General features: G+C 43.0%; 1 protein-coding gene across 2 annotated transcripts in view; it reads right to left on the reverse strand.

Moving 5' to 3' along the window:
• The window catches only part of LOC135919228 (AP-3 complex subunit sigma-2-like), a 52000-nt gene that overhangs the window by 24509 nt on the left and 3661 nt on the right, over nt 1-23830 (reverse strand). Inside the window, exons 3-5 of one of the 2 annotated variants that reach the window (XM_065452931.2) lie at nt 15162-15273; nt 9793-9864; nt 2730-2837 (exon numbers count right to left, since the gene is read on the reverse strand). In XM_065452931.2, the coding sequence (XP_065309003.1) occupies nt 2730-2837; nt 9793-9864; nt 15162-15273 (292 nt within the window). The remainder of the gene's footprint in view (nt 1-2729; nt 2838-9792; nt 9865-15161; nt 15274-23830) is intronic. The other variant, XM_065452932.2, reaches the window with a different exon arrangement.

Consider the following 23830-nt stretch of genomic DNA (forward strand, 5'->3'; position numbering starts at 1 on the left):
TGCACCACCGAATGTTTTCTTTTAGTGTTGCTCTTTAGCATCCTCTCCCATTTCTCTTCCCGTGCTCCGAGTGCACTCAGGAACAAAATGACACTCCACGTTTCTGAGGCTCTGGGGAAGTTCGTTTGAATTTTATTGCGATAGCAATTATTTGGACACTACAGGTGCATTTCTATCATCGGCATTGCCGTGCGGTTCCGTATAAAGTCCAAGGGCGATAAAATCGTCGCCGTGCACCGTATGCTGTAAGTGTGAGTGAAAGCGTGCAAGGGCAAGCCAGCAATTGTGGTTCAATCTCGGGCACCCTAGGGAGGGAAATGACGACAGTCTGCCATGTGCCATATTTGTGTGGCTTGATGTGAGACGCAGCACGAAGGTCAATTCCCTCGCTGCTGGTGCCATGCTTCCTCACTCCAGCATTCTGACAGCAAGTTTATGTGGTCATCGAGTGAGATGTGTTCATGTTTGCTCGTGCGTGCATGACACCATGCTTGTCAATTTAGTTATTATGCCTATGTTTACAGGCTGATACGGCCAATAAAACTATTATCCTTGCTTTGTACAGCTGTCCACTAGTTTGCTATTGCAATTGATGCTTCGGCTCTCGAGTGAAAGTGCAACTTTTTCTGTTTTTTGCTCACACATTCATTCTTGTTGTTGCCTCTTGCAATAGGGATTGGAGCACTCACTCTAACAGTACAATGTATTAAAAAAAGCAGTCATTACATCTAGACTAATTTTGTTAAGCAGGCTCTCAAATTTGTCAAGTTACCTAACCCTGCTCTTTATATCCAGTAGACCGCTATATGTGGGATCGGAGAGTGGGTTCGACTGTGTTGCATTCAAGATTTCTCAACCTGAAGAACTGCTTTCACAGCAACCAGTGAAAACGCAGGTCACAACAACTTAGCTTTTCACTGTACGATCAGTGGGAAGTTAAATGATAAGGCACAGTATTGGTGCTTCGGCTAATGAGCCATGTAGATACAGGACAACATGAGTGCCAGCTCACAACTAACAGTTTATTGAAGGAGAAACACCTTTTCTTTCTCTTTTCCTTCCACTTTGTATGTGTTGTTGGCACTCCCCTAATTCGCCATGAAATGCTACCGACTCACCCAAATGTTTACTCTGTGACAGAGACACAGGCTGGAAAAATGTCTGGCTGCATCAATGAGTCTCACATGTGTATGTAAGCTGGCCTCGCGAAGAAGTTGATCTTACTGCTCCTATCTGTGACTTGCTACACATAAGCACTCATTTATTGAAATAATATGTGTTTTGTGAAAATTCATAACGACATGAAATCATCATCGCCAAAAAAGTCAACAGTATGAATAAGGTTCGCAGCAGTTTCTGCGGCAAAGAACAGATCTTTTTTAAAAGAATACAATCAAGGCCTAGACGAAATATTATCGAACACCACAGAAATGTCTTTGACAGCTTGAACATGAAATACTATTTGAAATAGTGAGCACGCTTTTTTTTTCTTTATTGCATATAAATAAAATTGCCCAAGAAGGCTTAATGAAGGAACCACCATTAGACACCACACAGCTGCTACCAGGTATAGGCAGGGTAGCATTACCAAAAACACACACGAGGCAGCGGCACATGAAACAGGCCACAAACTTCCAGAAAACCCCAGAACAGGCATGGTATGAGTACTATATGCACATCGATATGACTTGTGCTGCTCAAATGCTGATAAATTGGCAAAGGGAAAACCTAATCACTGCGATGCATGCATAATATCTTCAACTCTGCCAACAGTACCTCTTGTCAGGCCTCAGTGCTTAGCATGACAATAGGTACTGATGATAGAGCTTATATGACGTGTCCATAACTGTGAGTATGTTTTTCTCCTTCACATTATCAGCATTCAAGGGTGTGTTCTACTTCTGGCCAGCATTGGAGACAGTTAATGTTGATTGCTAAGAAGACAACTTGAAACACAAGTAACAGAATGCATTAAGATATCTCTGACTTGACACCACTTTCCGTCGACAAGAAAAAAAAGAAAGCTTAGACGATCACATATGAATACTAATTTTTACCTTTTGTGTGCAAACTTTTGAGAAACACAACATAGGGTACATGAAATAAATAAGAAAGTGCGACAAGGCTATCTTGTGTGCTGAAGACCTTCCCATCGAGTTTCCAGACATTCTGCTGAGCCACCATCTTGTTTCGACACTAAAGTAGCCTGGATAGCTTTCTATTTTGATGCTGTCTCAGCGAAGCTGCCTCTTTTGCCAGCTTCGTCATAACTGGAACAGGACTTGATATGGCCACTGCCTGCTCAGCTGTCTATGTAGCTGTCTGTGGCGAGTATTGGAACACAGCCCAAGTGGCTAATGCCAGAGAGGTGTATAGTAATCATATCATGCCTTTTTTTGGTTTTCTGCAACACAGTTGGAAGTCTGCACCAGCCCAAGTTTACGGGTCCATTCTCAGTGTACCTTTAGTGCTGCCTACCTATATGCCTTGGAAATAAACTAGCCCAAGACAAAAATTCCGTCTTCACATTTAGATTGTACTAGCATTGAGGCCAGATGTCCAAACAAAACCCACTAATCTAAAAAAACAAAAACAAAATATTTCTGAGATATAAAGCACCTAGCAGGATACCAGATTTTGAGGGCCTTGAAAATGGCATTTTGAAACTCAGCAGTCTTCCAGGACTGCTACAAATCCTGAAAAAGTTCGTTATGACAAAATACACTCACTTCCTGCTTCTCAATGGTTGCCTGATCCGTGACACGAGTCATGAGTTCAGTCATGTTGGTGTCGACCACCATACCTCCCATCACAAGCTCGTTCAAGATGTAGTGCACCTGAATTTGGAAACGAGACGATGAGGGTTAGACAGCATTCAAAATGCTTTTGTGCGAGTTTGCAAGGCTTGGCTTTATACCAAAAAAAAAACACTTCTAGAACAGTTAGCAACCATTTTTAATTTTGGCAACTTCACTTTATTTACTACCTCTGAAGTGTTGAACTTGCAATTACACTCGTTAATGATGGCACTATTTACTGATTTCCATTTTTTTTCAATCTAACTTGGTCAAAAGCTAGAATAATAAGAACAGCGCTGGTTAAAAATAAATAAACACGGCCTTGGACACAGATAGTATGCTTAAGTTCTTCATAGCAGAAACCAGTTAACTGGATAAAATTGTCTTCACTTGTTTCACATACGCAAGCAAAATGTACCTGCTCTCTACTGCTTTCAGCCACTGTGCAATTGCTTGGCTTCAAATTAATGAATGTTTTATGATAAAAACTATGCTAATGATACTATGGCACTGAAGTTTTACAGTTATCATAAGAATCTTTGGCTTTCTCTACGAAATTATCTCTCTGTATCTTGGCCTGCCCATGTGAATGACTTATTATGTGCATTTCAAGCTTTACACAACAAGGTGATGTTACAGATGCTCAAATATTTAGCAATTATAGCTGTGATGGCTATCTCATGAACTTGCAATTTTGCACATGTTGAGTTCATGTTTTTAACTTTCTCTATGTCTCTCTTGGACTGTCCTCGAAAATAGCTTGTTTATTTGTGTGCACTTTCTGCATCACACTCTATAGCTTGACATCACGGATGCTTCCTCCCATCCCATTTCCCCCAACCTCCATTTCCTAGCAAATTACTCCGGACACAAATCTGCATGCTCAGACTTGACAGAAATCAAGCTTCTCTTCATGGATATATTGCTCCATCAACTTGCAATCGTGACAGTACCTCTAGTGGAGACAAACATTTTCCTGATAAAGTCATGTTCCATGACAATTTGTGCATATCCCCTTCAGGCACTATGTGCCCAATTTTGCATGCTAAGACAGTGAATCAAAAGCAAAAGCAATGCTGAAAGTAATGAAGTTCAAAACATGCCATATACATCATGAGACACTTTTGTTTAGACATTTGGTGAACTTTCCTAGCTAAGTGCTTCACCACCAGTAATAAACATTCAGAATCAGAATCAGTTTAGTCAAGACAAAAATGGGGACAAAATGGGGATAACAATTACATTCCTTCTTGGGTTGCTCTTTGCTGGAATTACACGGTCGCTCAAAAAACAAGCATTAAAGTAAATTATTTTATGGTGTGCTGAAAGTCACTGTATATGCTCTGTTCTTAAAAAAAAAAAAACTACGTAGTGAAAACCTTTGAAGCGCTGCCTCCAAACAGGATGCGTCAGCAGCATGAAGGTTTTCACTACTTAGCACCAACACATCCTGTTTATTTCTCAGTGCTGGATTTCCAGCAGGAAGCTGTTTCTGTTGGCCACATTCTTTGTGATGTGGTCCTACACTGCTGACAATGAAGTGCACAGTCAGGCTAACAATGTGTTTTAGATACAAATCTCCCAAATTGATGCCGCTAGATCTGACACACACCGTGCACTTGTTTGGCCTCCACTAAGGCAAAAATTGGTCCTTGGTCTCAACAGCACAATGCTGCATGTGTTCTAATCTATCTGTCTACTTTGTTTTGGCTCCACATTACCTATTGCGATGTAGAAATGCACTCCCCCGCCATGAGCCCAAGCAGGAAGAACATGACAAGCAACACTTGCTGCCAGGGGGAGGAGGAAGATGGCCCAGCTAAGCAATGAATTAAGGGTGTGCTAATATTCAAAAATTTGGACTATTATCGAATATTATATTCTTAATATTCGTATTCGATTCGAAAACTACATATTTGAAAATTTTCGAATATACGATTGGATACGAATATTCGAACCAAATCGATTGTATTTCAGGCTGTGCGTAAGCAAAAATGGTTCTCAATGTTTATTTCTATCTAACCTAAGAAAATGTGTCTGATATCGTGCTGAACTTTGCAATAATTTCATGCTGGTGAAATTTCACCTATAAAACAAGCTTAGCCACTAGACGTCGAAGCTTTGCAGGAAAGCCAGCCTCAGTAGCAAGGGACACAGGTTTGCGAACAGCGAGGGTGCACTCTTTTGTACGTTCCGGCCCGAGTCCTGAGCTTATTGCTTGGCAGCAAATGCGATGAGTGACGGCTGACACTGGGTAAAATGGCTACGAGTTTACGGGAAATTGATGCAGTGTAATAAGGCACAGGTTGGATAGAACAGACAACTAGCAGAAATTACTCAATTTTCCAAAGCTAACATGAGCCAAATACATAATTCTTTAGTATAATAGCTTACTAGTTTAGTTCTTTTTTACTAAAGACAATGTAGCTGCAATGTTTGAACCTGTTAAAATAAACCAACTTGCTATTAAATTCATGTGCAAATTACTATTCTATGCTCGATTTGATATTCGATGCTAAGTATTCTTATTCAATTAGTATTCAAAAATTTGGATATTCACACACCCCTACTAAGAATGCAAGCATATCTATGGACTTTTAAGTGCACTGATGCTTGCCAGCATTTTATCTAGGGCTTGAAGGGTCTCTGCCTTCACTTAAAACAAAGAAATCACAAGTAAAAGATGTCAAGTCAACACTCTTTTAAGGTGTAACACACTCTTGTAGCAGTTACAACGCTTGTGTAGAATGCAGTTTGAAGTCTGGTGCTATGCAAACATACACTGGCCAGGGCTTTTTATTTGTGATTACTTATGTTCTACATGGCAGGTTTGTGTATGTACAATACTTGTAATGCTACTGAGGCATTACAACAATGCAGACACATACTCCTGACCCTTTCTTTACCTTGACATCAGATTCATTCCCAAGAAGCATTGAAATGTGATTTACTTTCTATTCTAATCCTTTCCAGCAGACTGGATGAAGAATGCCTTGACTACGATGTGGTACCCAGCAGCAAATTAGATCACTTCTACTGCACAAAAACTACAACAAAAGTGGCCAGCCATCACCCAACACAGAGTTCTTGCATTTTCTATTGCTTTTTGGATGTTGTCTGCCCTGAAAATACTAAACTGCAACAAGTCCTTTCATCTGTGTTACTCATTACTGAGACACACATGAACAGTGTATGACTACATGGCATGGTCTCAGTTCAGTTTATTTCATAAGTGCATACGTGCTTACATAAGTATACAGAAGGAGGTCCCAGAGCATGTGGCTGAAAGGGGTTTGCTGCCTATTTCAGAGAAAAATTAACAACACACTTTCCTGTCAGAAAGGTTTATTGGCCTTCAGACATGTGTGTTGTTAATTTTTCTCTGAAATAGGCACCAGACCCACTGCAGCCACATGCTCTGGAACCCTCTTCTATGTACTTATGTGAGCATCCAAAAAGCCTGTGCAAATGCTTTACCCACAATGACTTTGCTGAAAAGTGTACACTACCAAGAAAGGCTCTTTCTCCACAAAGTTCAGCAGATAAGGAACATTTGCACATCCTCATACATGTTCAGAGACTGAACTGAATGGCACTGAATGAAGCAACAGATGTGTGCACATATTTAGTGCAATTGGCATTCTCTGCCTACTTGAGCCATTTTGAATCTGTCCGTCCGTCCTCTTATACTGACCCAGTGGCTCACGTTGCCTACTAGCATGGGCCACTTGCTTGGGATGCTGTCGTAGTCATTCCATCGTTGTCATCTGACACTCATCATGCCGTTGTCGTCATGCCTTATACGCTGACCCAGTGGTCTAACTTGTCTAATATCCTAGGCCACAAGGTATGTGCTTGTGGTTGTGATGCCATTGTGGTTGTTGCATTATCATTCTAGCATTATCATCCAATTCTCGTCATGCCATGACTGTCATGCAGTCATCATGCATTTGCTGTCATGCTGTTGTCCCGAGGCCATCGTGGTCATTTCATTGCCGTTACTCCAGCCTCTTCACTGGACTCTGGTCATGCTATTATGGTGACCCAGTAGCACAAATTGTTTAATAACTTGGGACGCTAGGTACGTGATGGTTGTAATGCCGTCCTGGCCACTGCATCGTCGGCATACCAGCTTTGTCACCATCATGCCTACGTAGTCATGCATTCATTGTCATACCATTGTCCTTTATGGTTGTTCTATCGTCATCACTCTAGCTTCTTCATCCAACTCTCGTCATGCTGTCATCATCACACCTTCTACACCGACCCAGTGGCCCATGTCTAATAGCTTGGGCCACTAGGTGTGTGCTTGTCATTGTGTTGCTATCGTGGCCGTTGCATAGCTGTAATTCCAGTTTCGTCATCCAACTGCTGTCATGGCATCGTTACCATTCTAGTGTCCTCATGCCATTCTCATGTCATCATCGTCATTGCTGTCATTGTGCATTCGTTATCATCCTTCGTTGTGATGCTGTCGTGGTCGTTCCATATCATCATTACAACTTTGTCATCTGAATCTCATCACACTGTCATCATCCCACAGTTGTCATATGATACTGGTCATGCCGTTGTTCTACCTTTGTGATCACGTGAGAAACATCATGCTGTTGCCACAATGCCGTAATCGCCATACAATCTTTGTCGATCCATTGACCTCATTCCTTCTTCGTCATTATATTGTAACTAAGGTTGTCATCATTCAATCGTGATTATGCCAGCACTGTAGTGCCAGTGTCATCATTACGTTGTAGACAGAAAGTCCCTGCATGCATTCGCTGTAATGCTGCTGTGGTTGTGTCATTGTCGTCCTTCCAGCTTCGTCATCAGGTTGTCGTCATACCGTTATCACATCATTGTCGTCATCTCATTTTCTTTATGCCGTCATCGTCATGCCGCCATCATTTTACTCTCGTTATCATTTCAAAATTATTTATTGAGTCCGAAAAATTGTCATCTCAATGTTGTCATGCTGTCGTCGTTCCATCAAATTCATTCTTTCTTCGTTATTTCATTGTCTTCACTGCATCGTCTTCAACAAGTTTTCGTCATGCCATCATACTCATGGGTGACCATGTTAAGTGAATGCTCAAGCAAAGTGAACCAGTAGCGGTGACAGTTTATGTTGTATGCAGCCGAAGCAACGAAAGTCATGGAATGGCCACTACAGATTTTAAATAAACATTACTACACAAGTATGGTGTGTTGCTACATTACTTAAGTGATAAGTGCATTACCGTTGACAGACTTGTGAGTTGGGTTCTACAATAATTTTTTTCCATTGAAAAACCATGCCAATAAAGCCTCAACACCATCAGGATGTTGGTTTAACAGCTTAGTGGTTTATGTGGTTATGACAACCGAGACACTAAAGAGAAACACTTAATCAGTTTTGACTGATAAAGTATTCTTTCAAAACTCCATTTTTGTGGGTATCGCGGTAATAGGTTTATTATTATAAAAAAAAGATTGGGGTCAAATTTTTTTAAAAATTTGTGCCGAAACCTTAGCGCCCAGTCTGGTGTCAAGGATTTCAGATTATTGCTGTGTATTTGTGCTGTTGTGGCTCTGCAAAATTTTTTAAAAACTTGCTATGTCTCTGGCTGTTTTAGAAAATAACTATTCTATTTTTACAAATAAAAAAAGTGAAATAGACCAGAGAAGATGCAGTCAAAATCGGTGACGTTCATGGCGAGCTGGTGTAGAAACTTTCAGGTGGTGATGTCACCTGTTGCTCATTTTGGCATCTTTTTTTTATAGAGCCTCTTCTTGCGGAAACAGTGGCTTTTTTTACGCTTTAGAAAGGCAATTATTTTTATATATATTTATTCCAAGTACATCATGAGCCTCTATTTGAGCCTTGTGTCCCACCTTTGAAAAAAAATTCAGGGAGAACTCACCTCACGATGACTATCGTTCACAATGCGATTTGCATTCAAACAATGTAGCGATACATCATACTGATAAAGATAAGTTTATTTAGAATTTATAGCGATCCTTTTGTTAATTCCATAGCTTTGGCTAATGTGATCTTTCCGGTACTGGCCCACTCTGCTAGGACATTCGCATGCCAAGATCGGTCAGAAGCATAACGTACTTTACGGGCCTCTATTTGAGCCCTGTGTCCCATCCTTCAAGTACCTAGGAGTTACACTATCAGCAAATCTTTTCTGACCTTCTCGCATTACCACTGTTTTGGCTAGTGGCTTCCAGATCTTTAGGATACTTACATTGGAACCTATACAACAGCCTGGCCAATAATTGTATGTCACCTTTTCAAACACTTGGCTGTCTGCAGCTTGAGTTTACTGTTCCAATTTGGTCAGCCTGCTACAATAACTTAATAGACATTCTAGAATCTGTGCTGAATAGGTCCTCTTGTTTTGACTCCCGAAATGGTGACTGTCACTATAGCATAACAGAAATAAAGCATGTTCCCTCACTTCTACACTGAAGTACTCGCCATTTCATGATCACTTATCTACTAGTGCAGCTAAATGCATCTTTCTCTCGAGTGTCGCTTTAGCTTTACCTGGTCTGAGTCAGAGGAGTGCACAGTGAGGCAGCAAACTCCGGTAAGGAGTGGCAAGAAAACAGCAAGAAGTACCCCAACTCAGTTAGTTTCATCTACAGAAACAGCCTACAAAGTCAGCCAAAGAGAATATTTTCTATGCTGAAATGCAACAGAATTACCTTCCTTGTAATTTGTGGTTGACTACAGTTTAACCTTAAATGGGAGGGACTAGGTGCCCATCCATTTTCGCAGTGGCAGTGCCAATTATACCCCTATGTTTACAACAGTTTCTTGCTAACAATAGCAATGTTATCGGTTAAATGAGAGTCTTGTACATTTTTACACACAATATGATCACTTTGGCTTCGCTGAATATCTGCTTTTGTGTCCCTTTAGTGCATGCAGACAGCTTAAATGAATATTTCTGCTTTATTTGAAGGACATTACGACTTTAGAAAAGCTCAGAAAATAGAGTTTACTGACCTGGTCCACATGAAACACGAGGTCAAGCTCGCAGACGTTTTCAAAGGCCTTATCGAGCAGCTCTACCAGGACCTATAATCAAAATCCAAAATAGATTCCAAGATTAAAAGAAAAAGTGAGCACAAGCAGTGTAAGCGAGAACCATATGGCAGTTTGCTATTGTGCTCCCATACTTCCTAATTATGCAGAATATACCCGAAATAAAAAGCAAGAAAAAAGGCACATCCTACAGACTGTGGGATCAATGCAAAGCATTTTGCAGGTAGCTGACTATCCAGCATGGTTTGGCATCATGCAGAGCCTGTTATGATATAGACCAACATATATGTATAAGGCGAGCAATTGTGTGTGCAACGACAGCAGCACAATGACCACATTGAAGATGGTCCTATGGTGGCAACAGCACGATTTCTGCAGTGGCCGTTCGACACAGTTGCGTGTGTGACAACAGTAGCAAGGCAATGATGATGACGATATCATGATGACCGATTCGTACTCTGTCAAGGAAATGTTATGTGTTCCGCTAAAAGCTGGATCGATCCCGAAGACGATACAGTGTCACACAGCAGGTACGTAGCGGTAGCTTTAATTAGGAAAGGACTGGGGAATGTGGGCCGATTCCTGAGAAGCACAGTGTAACACAGTGCCTCAAAGCACTAGCTGCCACACGGGAAGAATACAGGAAACTGGCATGCTCTCGCTTACATACGAAACTTGTCCCTATGCATTGTGGCGCAAGCAAAAGACTACTATTAATGTGTTCCATTCCTGCATCTGCGGCCCAATGAAAACTGGCACGTCTGTACACGCTCACATTTTTTAATTAAAGCTAATTATTGCTATGCAATGTGGTGCACCTACCGATCATCTTAAAGAACTCATCGCCATTGGCACGTGAGAAGTGTGCACGAGTCTTTGTGCCGGGCGACTTTTGTTTGATTCTATCAATAGACACGTAATTTTCTTCATTGATGAGGCCCGGCTGTTTCATCACGAGTTTTAACCAACTCTGCAATGTCTGTGTCACTGCATAAAGTCAAAACGCAGGCAACTGAGCTGTTAGCACGCCTGAGGAAAGACTTGAGCAATTGCAACTACTTTTTGAATTCCTCCACTCCTTGCTGCTTCTCTCTCTCTCTTGTCGCTTGCGCAGCACTTCTGGTTCACCTCCCAAGATAACCAAAGACAAAATTCAAAATAAATCGGAAAAAAAATAGAGAAAGAATAGTACAGTACAAAATTCATGGGTTACATTAGAGATATGATATCATAGCATAAGTTTGATTACCAGTTGAGTTACTGAAGCACCTGAAATAATTATAATTGGAAATCAGTGATTACCACACACCAGAGCACAGAATCGTAGACTCTTAGAGATCCGCCACGTGAGCATGCGAGCATGAGAGCAAGCTGCGCGTACGCTCGTTAGATGCTCTGACGTCAGCACTGCAGAGAGCGCGTAAGGTGCCCTTCATGCACCGCGACCCACCAGGTGGCGTGCACTGCGCTACCTACTCACCCTCTCTCATATCGTGCCATGGGAAAGACATTCGCTTACTTAACCTAAAGAACACCAACGCTGAGGTGCGAGTGCCACTAAGAGACAGCTAAGTCAAAGATTAAGGTCGCTTACCATTTCTCTTCTTTGTGAAACAGGATTTGTCACAAGCAATGTGGAAGCACAGTTACCATAGGAACTGGTAGCACATTTTGAGTCCAACAAACATTGTCAGATTTTGTTATTTTCATTTTCACAGCACCACACTCAAGTGTACCCGATAGGAATGCAGCATCAATCAGTGTCGATTCAATATTTGTGCTTATTGTAACCTAGATAGAACTATAAGGAACTTGCATAATGTCGACAACCCTGTGCTGCAGTCAGGCAACAGTGGTTTTCAGCGTCATTGTGAGAGATAGACTTGGGCAGGCTGTAGTAGGCAATCATCTGCCCAACTGCCTTATGGTATGTTTTGCATTTAGTATTTCTCCAACATTTCTCCACAGAAATCTGACATGCATGCCGCTAAGCAAGCACTGTGTCTAAGTGCATAGTTCCAGCCGTAAAGTGCATCAGTGCACAAAATTCAACACGGCATTCAATGCATCGACTTGCAAATCTTCCAGTATGCCTCAGTCCCAACCGTTCACCTGTATTTCACATTAACTGTAACAATCAAGTAGAGCAGCCTCTTTGATTCCCAGTCACTCAATAAATTTAAGTGAGTGTGTACAGCACAGTCGTCTCAAGTTATCCTTTTTTCACATTCATGAGCTTTGGCACCATCATAATGAGCCGAGTCCTTCACCTAAAGTCATGTATGCAACAGTGCTCAGTCATGTTTCTTGAACCAAGGCTGAGATGCTGGCCAACGGTGGCTACAACAAGTTGGCTTGATCACATGGCTGAATACGCTAGCGTTTACGAGGCCACATTTCGACTGTAAGGGATACCAGCACCAGTACACAAGATATTGTATAATATGCCGCACTTTTTAGTTCGATTGCCCCTTTTTGTGGTTTCCTGCGATGGAATCTGTAATGATGCAAGGCTTGGCAATGAAGTTGTGGCTTGCGCAGTCAAGGCCTCCCCATTGCCGCTACTGTATCGCTTTGCAGTAGTAAATGATGCATGCCAGCATATGCCAAGGTATTCCACCTATTATGTTCTGGGGAACCAAACTTTGATTCACAGGGCCATGTTACGTGGTGAACACCATTACATGTATGCCATAATACCACAGAAAATTTCCCAAGACCAGTAGTTGCGTGGTAGGCTCACAAACCTACACACATCCTGCGTTTGCCAGCACGGCTATCCTTCAGAATGGTGGTGGGAACCCAATGTGTGTGCAAGGTTGTCGGCAGCATGAAAAAAACAGGTCTATGGAAGGTGTGAAAGCACCACATCAGTAAACATGGCTAATGGAATCGCAGATATTTCCAGCACATGTTCGCACATGTACAGTTGAGCCTCATTACAATGAAGTCGCATCTGACAAGCAAATACGTCCTTTGCATCAGGTATTCGTTGTAAGCATATATTTGTCACATGCGGATGTCATCGAGAAACATTTTAGATTTACTTTGTTATGTCCATTATTTCATACGTGCGTTCATTATACTGAGGTTCAACTGTACGGAACTGCTTTGTTGTGCAAACGTTGATCGCAGTGAAAGATATTGCAGTGCACTGGACCAGACAGCAAGGTGAAACAACATAGCACTCATGTTTATTCATTTAATATAGATGCTTTAAAGGCCCGAAAGCACTACAGAAAGGAGTGGTAACAAAGCAAAATATATGCAGAGAATAATATAAAGGAAAACTTTTAAGCGATAGCATGTTAGACTGCTGTCTCGAATGAAGATGTATCTGTGATGTGAATGATGGATGCAGGAAGGTGGTTCCAGTTGACACTTGTGCAGGGTAAAAAAGAAACATGGTACCTGTTCCTTTGGCAGGATATTACGGCAACTTTATTTCTGTGGTCAGATTGGGATGAAACACAGAAAGGTGGGGTGATAAGTTGTTTCTTCAGCCCATGCTTGGAGTGATAAACCTCATGGAACAGGCAAAGGCGAGCATATTTGCAGTGTAATGAAAGATCTGGGAGATCCAGGTTTTTATTTTCATACATGTTACACTGCCTGGTGCGAACAGCGCAAAACGTAGAAGGGACATAAGACGAGAAGACAACACCGCAAGCACTGACTTTCAACGTTTATTTGAACGATATGCGGCTTCTTATAGATTTGCCCACACGTGTCACCAACATGTCATTGCATGTCATGTGAAACACACTTTTTCGCACTCAAGATAATGATTGCCCTTGCAAAAGCTCAAGTTATTTTTTGGTTACCAAAAGGACTGCATGCCAACACACTGCTCAAGAAGTCTGGCAATCTCGGCTGCTTCAATAACCTCCCGAACCAGGTGGTCATTGTGTTTTTTCAGCACTTCACAGCGTCTGCATTCTGCGGCGCAGTCTCGTGTCCTTTCTACATTTTGCGCTGTTAACGCCAGGATGGAAAACCCACAAGCCCAAGCTGCTATTCTAGCAAAATGATGCACTGGAATAGTGGGAGTTATATAAAATAAAGCGATCAGCTCGACGTCGCGAGAAAAGCCATAGAGCAAGCCAAGCCTATTTTTAATTGTTTCAAGTGTAAGGGTTAGTGATGCTTGATTGGTATCTCAAATGGCAGATGCATAATCCAGTTTGAGTGAACTATGGTGTTGTAGCGTTAGTTTTACAGATGTAGGAACAGTAGAAAAGTGTTCCTTTGTCTTACTCTCTGATCATGTGTCTGGGCTATCGTATCCTTGGCAATGCGGTTCTGGGCCTCACTAATGCTCATTTCCAACTTTGACACCAAAAATGTGATGTGAAACAACTGATGTTCATATAGTACAATGCATTCCAGCTGGCCAACGACATGTTCTATTTCACCGACAGAAAGGGACGATGTTACAGCCATGACCTCCCAGATTGCGATGCTTCACGCGTTGTGCAGACGACAGTGTGCCACGTGTCACAATCTTTGAGGCCATGAGAAATCTCCACACATTCAGCACTTCGGTAAAGCATTATGTAGTTGGGAGAGCCCTTGACTAAACATACATAGTCATACATGGATGCCCAACATGTTGTACTGCTATGATTATGCAAAGTTGCAGCTCCACAGGCACTTCTGTGTTTGTTTTGCAACCTTTTCATTATGTGCGCACCACAGTCTTACATAGCACAAGGCAGCTGGAAGGCACTTGGTGCACCATGGACACCCCATGCAAGAATTGAAATCAGGTTAGTTGGTACACTTCCATCATGGTGTCATGGCCTCAAGGCATGGCTATGTGTTCTGTAGGTGCCCATGACACCACCTGTAAACAGCGTGAAGAGAGGATGCAGAGGGCAAGAGGCAGACGTAATGAAGCACTTGGCTAATGGCCATTGCTTTATTCCTTGTCTGCTCCGTTTATGCAAACGCCCATGCAATGAGAAAGACAGGACCATGCTAATGTTTCATCAAACTTGTGCCTAGCAACACAATCCAGGAGAGAGATATACAATGTTAGCTCAGCGCTTGGTTGCCTGCTTTCTGCCCTTCATGTCACACCTTGGTGCTGCTGCTGCTGCTTCAAAATAAGCTATGTGCCAACTGGCCTGGGTGAACACAATCTAATAAGCTATGTGCCAATTGGCCTGAGTGAACACAATCTAATTTTGGAGGACAACCTCTTGAAATCTCCTCAGGGATGAGATGTGCCTTCTCATGCCAATTTTCTTTAGGGCGCAACAAAAGGCAGCAGCTTCAAGCATGTCGAAAGGCCGAGCATAGACTCATGAAACGCTGAAACTACATACCTGAATCAAATCCAAGATGCCCAGCTCACTCTCGCTGGAGTCAGCACAGAATACTATGAACAGAGTGGCGTAGCGACGGTAGATAATCTTGTAGTCAGAATTTTTAACGAGACTGAAAAACAGTGAACAGAGGTACCAGTTACATGTGAGATGCGATGCTGTCAAAAGGATGGAACAAAAACGTAGTGAAAATGCTCAACACTATGTACTGTCTATGTTAACCTTGTGGTGCCCGACATATTGCATGTGCTACACACACTTTAATGCCTCATATTTCTGGCTTCAGCATAGGAAATTGATAGCATAGCTTATAGCAGCATTTTCAGTGGGCTGAAGTGAGTTTTCAGTTGTCCATAGTTAAGCAAAATGAGTACTAATTACTACAGCAATAAGGCTTTTTCTCAATTATTACTTTATTGTATTTCTTTTTTTGGTACAAATGTACTCTCCATGGTCAGAAATAAGGGTAAAAAGCTAAATTTATTATTTTTGAACTTTCATGTGCAAGAAACCATAATGTGATTATGAGGCATGTCATGGGGGGTATTTTTGGGTAATTTTGACCACCTGGGGTTCTTTAACGCACACCTGAATCTAAGTACACGAGCATTCTTGCATTTCACCACCATTAAAACACAACTGTCAGGGCTCAGATCAAACCTGCAGCCTTGCTTAGCAGCACTCCTCATAGCACCATAACGTCATAGCCGTGAAAAGGTTGCTGTAATTTTCATTGATGTAGAACTGCATGGTCGTTACAAGTTTAACAAAATGAGCTTCAGTACTGCAAACTGCCTTAAGCTGCATTACGAGATTATTATGAGCCTAAAAAGGAGTGTGCACAATGTGATTTATTGTCCCAAACTAAGACAGAGGCTAATACCCAAGTCACAGAGGCACTTTCGATGTCCCTAGAATCAAACAATGTTTGCTTCAAGGGAGGATGCGTGCTGCCACAGGGTGCGTCAGAGGAGGCCTAGCTGAAGGGAGCTTCGAGTCAAGGGAGTCTGCGTTTGTTCTTTGAAATCTCAAGCCTAGAGGCCATCCGACAAACCAAAACAAAATTCTGTATGAACACGGAAGTTCAATTTTTAGCAGTTAAAAACAAATTTCACTGCATTATAGAAGTTTCTAAGCACTAAACAATTTCATCACACTCGCAATCTGAATCATGAACACGCCAGTACAACAGCGCCGGCAAGGCTCGTCACCAGCAGCAACATCAACGCAACATAGGGGCTGTGTGCAATTTGGTTATTGGCTGCTATGCATCGAACTGTCCTCATTTCTTTTATGCGCGTCGCGAGTTTATTTCATCCTTCATCACTTTTGCATTTTAGGACACATTTTGGCTTCTGCTAAAAGCTTCAGGAAAGGACATCTTCAGAAGAGGACCTTGTGGCATTGACACATACCCCTTGAACTAATGTTCCTCCAAAAGCTCTATATAGTATGCTTGTGTTACTGAAGTGTAAGTCAGATGACCTATTGGTGGCCTTCAAAATAATTCTCATGACTCATATTATAACTGGTGCTCTCCCCCATTCCAATCATGAATGGACAGGCATTTGTGAAAGCAAGACCTGCTCACAGACAAGACAACAAAATTTATTCATGTTGAGTCAGGCCAGCTAAGAGCTGCAGTTTCATGCATGTGTCTCTTGCAAGTAAGAGCAAGAAAGAAATCCGTTTAATCCCAGTTTGCTAACATATGATGGTATGGGCAAGAATGCTAATGCACTTGTCTTAATGAGCTTCACACAGGCAGCTTTGTTGGCAGTTTCATCGCAAATGACATTGTATAGTGTATTGGAAACTGTTGACATACACTGTGGCCTTTATCAGCTGCCCTTTGTAGTAATGCACTAGTTGTCTTCAACATCGTCTGATTATAAGAGTCAGTGACACAGAGCCGACTCAAGATGGTGCAGATCCACATTTGAAACGTAGAATACTGTCCACCAATTGACCAATCAGATGACTGTTGACATAACAGATTGCGCTACGGGGGGTGATAAGTTCATTTGCCAAAATATTACCAGTTGGTCAAAATTCTTGAAGAGTCTTCAACAGCACAGTATTTCTCGTAGTGCTATAGGCCTTCAAATGCAACAATTTCACCGGCAAATTACAGGAATGCCCCTGTGGTGAACAGTAGTAGAATAAGGAATGTTGCTGGAGTCAACGTTTCTACAAAAGGACTTGTCTTTGTCACGGTTGCTGCCCTGACAAATTTCCTTGTTGAAATGTTCGCTCCAGCAACATACATTGTCCAACCACTGCTCATCACTTCAGACCTCCAGTTTTTAGTGAACTTCTGCTGTGTTTATAAGTACCTCCAGTGTTGAGATATCCGGCATTCTGCAATATTTCTTTGCACACTTTCAGCTTCCCGAGATTGGGAGACTCATGGTGCAAGTCCCACAAATGCCTACAATTTCATCACCAGAATGGCCAGCAAACTGAGTTAGGTCGCAATATAGCAGCCTAAAAAAACTCAGATCCAACGCAATTTTGGGATTTAAAGGAGGCGAAGCTGGTTTGAGTTAACAAGGCAGCAGCAGCAGCGGATGACAAAAGCAATGCCTTGTCACCTGCAGCTGTTCGCTGTACGCGACATGAGCATGAAGGCAATGTATGGTGCTTGTCAAGGGAAGAATGTTGACGAGAAGCGTATGCGTAGAGAAGTAAAAGACATATCTAAATACATTTAGGGCGTCTATTATCTACACTCCCGGTGCCGCAGTGGCAAGCCCAATCTGGGGGTTAACTAAAAATTCACCACCAATTACGATACTGCTTAATGCGAAATTTGAGCGCAGCTCCATATATGCTTTCATTTCGCTATATATTGGCTGGCACAAACAATCTGTTTCATGCGGCACATTGCAAATGGAGCAAAGCACGGTGCAACTGCCTCGCTAATCAGGAGATTGCAAGAGGCAGCACAGGAGTGACATGTGGACACAATTCACAGCAGCCACTGTAGACAAACCTCCACTCATGCAGCGCTTTGTTTCCATATATGGTGTCGGTGACATCATTGGTGAACAGACTACGCACACTACTCTGGCACCATCTCACAGCCATCATTGCCACAGAGCCTGTCTTGCATGGCACTATGCTTTAACGCAAATCTTTCTTTGCCTTTTCCTTTGACTTTCCCACTGCTGCTGCTGCTGTGTGGCTGCTTCTGTCAGGCACACCGCATCGCACACCGTATAGGGGGGGGGGGGGAGGAGGGAGTGTCCACGGCGTGTATATACGTAGAAGGAGCATCGCAGAGAAGAAAAGAGATGCAAGGAACTGGTTTGGACTGCACTGCATCGAATGTGCACAATGTCCTCTGGTGCTCCCGGGTCTGTCGTCACCACATTAGCCTCTTGACAGCTGTAGTTATCCGTGACCCCCCCATAAGCGCTTACCTTTCTACCAACGTGCAAGTCCAGTGGGAAGCTAGATAGATTGGAAGAGAGGAGGGATGAGAGGTGGCAGAGAATGGGTAGAAGCAACGTAGTCGTGAAACAAGTGAATAACAGCCTTGCCACTCTTCGCTGCTCGCAGTTCCCATACAAATACAAAGGGGGGGATAGGGAAAAGGCGACGTGAGAAGGCAAGGAAATGCTGGATAAACGTAAGTTCAAGGTACAGTATGGTGCGTTTCTGCTATTTCTGAAAAATAAAACTGTGCAAATATGCCTAGCGGACAACTTACGCAGGGCGTGCAGAAGCAGAGCCGCATTAATTAAAGTGCACTGCAGGGTCTAGTCAAAACAACTGAAGTGGTCGCACACAAAATCAACACTTCTGTGCCTGCTGCGTGTGCTTTACGGTGATGGCTCGACGTTGCGGATTTCACTGAGACAGTCGCATTTTGACAGAGGCGAAATACAAAACGTTAGCACACTTTGATTTAGAGACACATTAAAGAACACCACGGTGCCAAAATTAATCTAGAGTGCGCCACTACAGCCTGCCTCATAATCCAATTGTGGTTTTGGCACGTACAGCCCCATAATCCAATTCAAGTTTAATGCTTCTGCCACGATGTGATGTGCCATGTGAGGCGATGACAATGATCAACTCACTCAGAGGTTATGAAATATGGTGCAGAACAATGCCTCAAGCAAACACCTCTCGCTTTGTGTTCTGTGTACTATGCAGACAAACAGCAGTGATGCACGAAAGGTAACATTTAACATCAACTCACCACTCTGGTGTTGGACAAAACATTTAAGAAATTTAACATTTGCCATCAACACCCCTGCTCATTATTATCAATCAAAGCAAACAGCACAGAAAGCTTTGCTTACATCGATTCACATAGTGAGTGGGATCTGCATAATTTCTTTCTTCTCACACTTTCGCCATAGCCTTGTCCTCCGCTTTTCGTCTCATGGTTATTATTTATTTATTCAACACTGCCAGCCGCCATTTGGTAGCCAAGGCGGGAGTGGTACAGTCCCTTTGGTGGGTATCAAGATGCAGCAAATCAGGCAAACACTAATACAAAAGCGAACACTGCATTTGTAAAGAGAAAAGCAATCAGTTTGGTGGGTGTCACGATGCAGCAAGGCAAACATAATACAGTGAAAGCTCGTTAATTCGAACTTCAATAATTCGAATTTATGGATAATGCGAACTGTACGATTTGGTCCGGCCAAGCTCCACAGAAGTCTATGTATGAAAAAGTTCGTTAATTCGAACGCGAGAAGGTTCCCTCACGGATAATTCGAACTACGCTCGCCTGGCACATGGCCAGAGAAACGCGCCTACTGCCTACACACAAGGCTGTATTGCCTCCGAAACGGAGAGAACGGCGAGAGAAGGCAAAATCGGAAAAAAATCTAACCGACGCGGGGTCAGCCAGAAGGAAGCGGCGGCTGCCGCCTCTCCGTTCTACGTAACCTCCGAGACTTCTAGCCCGTTGCGAATCTCGGAGGCTTTGCAAATCTTGCACAGCTGCTAATGTTGTGCGGAGATGGCACGGCAAGCGCCAAAACACAGCGAATCAAGTACGTCGCAGCTGCGCTTGCAATCAAGAACCAATGAATCAGGGCCTTCGCCACCTTCACATGTTCAGCGTCTTTGTCTCGGCAGTCTTCATCAGCTGTGCACCTCTGTTTTCAGCTTAGGAGGTATCGGCCGTCGCGATTCATTGTGATGATGTTAAGCCTCGGCTAACATTCGTTTTGGTGGACATCGGTGGTGTGGCACTGTCGGACCCAGCGCTTCGACTTGATCACTTTCTGACACGCCAAATTTCTGACATGCCTATACTGCTTCCAAATTGCAGTGTACTGTTGCTCTCCTTCACTTTCGTTAGTTCGAACTTTCGTTAATTCGAACTGAAGCGGCTTCCCCTTGCGGTTCGAATTAACGAGCTTTTACTGTAGTAGCAAACACTGATACAAAAACGGACACTGCATCTATAAAAGACAAAAGCACAAAAATGAACATAGGCGTACTAAGTTTATAGGAAAGACATGACAGCGGATAGGGAAGACTTGATTTGTCGAGCTGACTATGTTACATGGGAGCCCATTCCATTCAGATATCGTTTTGGGAAAAAAAACTGGTAAGCTTTTGTTTGGCACTGCGGAGCTACGATTGTCGAGTTATGTTTGTTGCGTGTTGGCCGTGCTGTGTTTTATTCATTGCAGGCCTCAAAATTCACTTTGTTTCATTATTTATGACATTATGCAGCATTTTTTAGCGGTGCAACCTGCGGCGGGATTGAAGAGCTTGAAGTTCTGATCGCCTCAGTAGGTTAGTGACAGAAACGTTTCTTCCATATGCATTGAAAATAAATCGAAGAGCTTTCCTCTGCACTCCCTGAATACAGTTTATGTCTACTTGGGTTCACGAATCCCGAACAACGCCAGCATATTCCAGCAACGGGCATATTGGTGTTGTGTAGGCTGTTAGCTGTGTTTTACTTGGGCAGTGCATCAGACGATTCAGCTGAAGCCTGGTGGATGCGTTTGAGACTATGTGCCCGATATGCGAGCTCCAAGTTAGGCTACTGTCAAATACAACCCCCAAGTATTTGTATTCATTTACAGGACTAATAGCTGCGCCATCAATTTTGTATGTGTAATTAAGGAAGCACTTCCTGTGCGTTATGGTCATTTTAGAACACTTAGATGTATTTAAAGTTGTTTGCCAGGCCTGACACCAATTTGAAACCTCTGATAGGTAGTCGCTCAGTATTCGCAACTTTCACGGCCTATAGGGGGCGCCACCTTAAATCCAACATGGCTGTCTGAGAGATTAAGAACTAGAGCAGTCGGTGCAGTGCTGCGGTCGTCTTGCTCAGTGACGTGTTGTTTCGCGTCGTCATGTTGAAATGTCTCTTCAATTTACTCGCCCGCTGTCGTTAGCCTGCGTAATGGCTCATATTGGGCGAGCAGAACGCAGGATTCGAAGCCTGTTTGAAGGCGAGGAAGTCCTAAATGCTGGTCATCTTGTGTACTGCGGCATAAAAGTATGCACGTCGACGTCCGTGACTGTTGAAGGACTTTGCATACAAACTCCGCGACGATGTTATTAAGAGAAGTGACCATGCTTTCTATTTGTTATTCTATTAATCTGACCTCTTTGAACGGGTACCATGAACTTTTATACGGTGCTCTCTGCAAGCTCTTACTTAGACCGCTTGAATAAGCCGCCGTGTCGAGAAAAAAAACCTTCCTGGTGTCGCGTGACCGAAGTCAATTACATCGACGGCGGGAAAAGCAGCCCTAAAGCAGCGTTTTATGTGCGAAAATTTCTTGTCTAGTTATCCCTGGCTGTGTTCACAAAGCTGGATGTTTAACACGAGAAGTAAACAAAAAACCATATCTGACGGCTTTTGCGAGCTATATATACGATAACCGCTCACCCTTGTAATTTAGTTATTGCGCTTTATGCGTGCTGTTCAAGCTACAGTCTTGCGGTAGTTTTACAGCCTGCGCGAGTCCTACCGCGTCTTGCCTATAGGCAGATCAAGCGATACATAGCCCATATTTACCGGTCCGCGGCAATGCTCGCTTCATTCTTCCAGTTATCTTTATAAAATAATATACGCGCAGATCAGCTCAGGGTTCGCTACGCGAACACTGCACAGTAGTTTAACGTTTGTTGGACTAAGATTTGTTACCTTACGAGTGCAGTCATGCGCGCCTGTGCACACGTTGCAGCTGCGCATCGAAGTCGCAGACGATGTACGAATTCCAGGTCCCTCTACGCCTGCGTCACTTTGCTTCGATGCACAAATGAGAAACTCATCTTTCTGTTCGAAAATGGTGGAATGTGAAGCCGGCGTTGTAGAGCACGAATGCATGAACGAGAACAAGAAATTTTGAAGCAGGTACAAGGCTTCACGGAGAATGGTTGCGCTCCAACGTAGCCGCAAAGGCATGTGTGGCAAGAATGCAAGCATCAATCATCATACAACACATTTGAGTTAAGATTGCGCATTATTTCTTTCCCTGCACGTAATGTAGAGCTCTGCCTGCATCTTTATGGAGGTGCGTCTATTCGCGATTTCAAGTGCTCGGAATCGTCACTCATCTGTCGTATTCCAAAAAAGTCCTCCGGCATGAAGTGCGCGCTGCAAACCTTCATAGCTTCTGTGACAGCTTTGCCAATCCGCAGCTTAATAATCAATTTCTTCCTCATGGACGCAGCCGGTGGGAATGAGTGAAGGCTCACATCACCTACCGCATAACTACCGCTCGGCACCCATTGCGGCACGCAGCAAATACGGTTACACCTATGTTTGCTCATTCTGAACATGTTAATTGTCCTTCAGGATCCCATGGGAGCTTTGAACGCGTTAAAACATCAACCAAAAGTGAAGGAAAGGAGTACTCAACACCAATACGCTAGCCGAACGGGCGGCAGCCAGCGGCGAGTATAATCTTTCGATTGCTTCCGGCCGCCGCCGCACGACGGCGCCACCATAAGTGAAAGTTGCGAATACAGTGATCCTCCGCGCTTTGTATAGCTAGATATACAATGCAGTCGTTTGCGAAAAAAAATGTCAACGTACTGGGGATCGAAAAGCAAGTCATCTATGTAAATCGGGAAGAGTAGGGGACCAAGCACGGAGCCCTGAGGGACCCCCGAGAGAACTGGAGCAGGTTGTGAACTGGAACCAGATATTTGGACATGTTCGTGCTGTTCAGAAACGTTGGAATCAAACCATGGAACAAGGTGGTGATTTTGTAGCAGATGCTGGAGTTTTAACATCAGTTTACTATGTGAAACATAATCAAAGGGTTTTGTGAAATCAAAGAATATTGCATCTATTTGCACACCCTGATTTAAGCATGAAAAAAAATCATTAGATGTGTGAATAAGTTGGGTTACAGTTGACAGACCGCCCCGGAACTCATGTTGGTTACTGGAAAAAAAAGTTGCTACTTTCTATGAAAAAGCTCAAGTGCTTGAAGATGAAATGTTCCATAACCTTACTCGAAGTACATAGTAGTGAAACTGGACTATAGTTACTTATACAGAGTTTATCGCCGGATTTGTGAATTGGGTTATTCTTTGCAGCCTTCCAGTCAGTAGGAACTTCAGAATTCAAAAGCCTTTCGTTATAAATTATCACAAAGTATTTAGCCCACCATTCTGCATATCGTATGAGAAACATATTAGGTATACCGTCTGGTCCTAGAGAC

This window comes from Dermacentor albipictus, chromosome 4 (assembly GCF_038994185.2).
Source record: "Dermacentor albipictus isolate Rhodes 1998 colony chromosome 4, USDA_Dalb.pri_finalv2, whole genome shotgun sequence".
NCBI lineage: Eukaryota > Metazoa > Arthropoda > Arachnida > Ixodida > Ixodidae > Dermacentor > Dermacentor albipictus.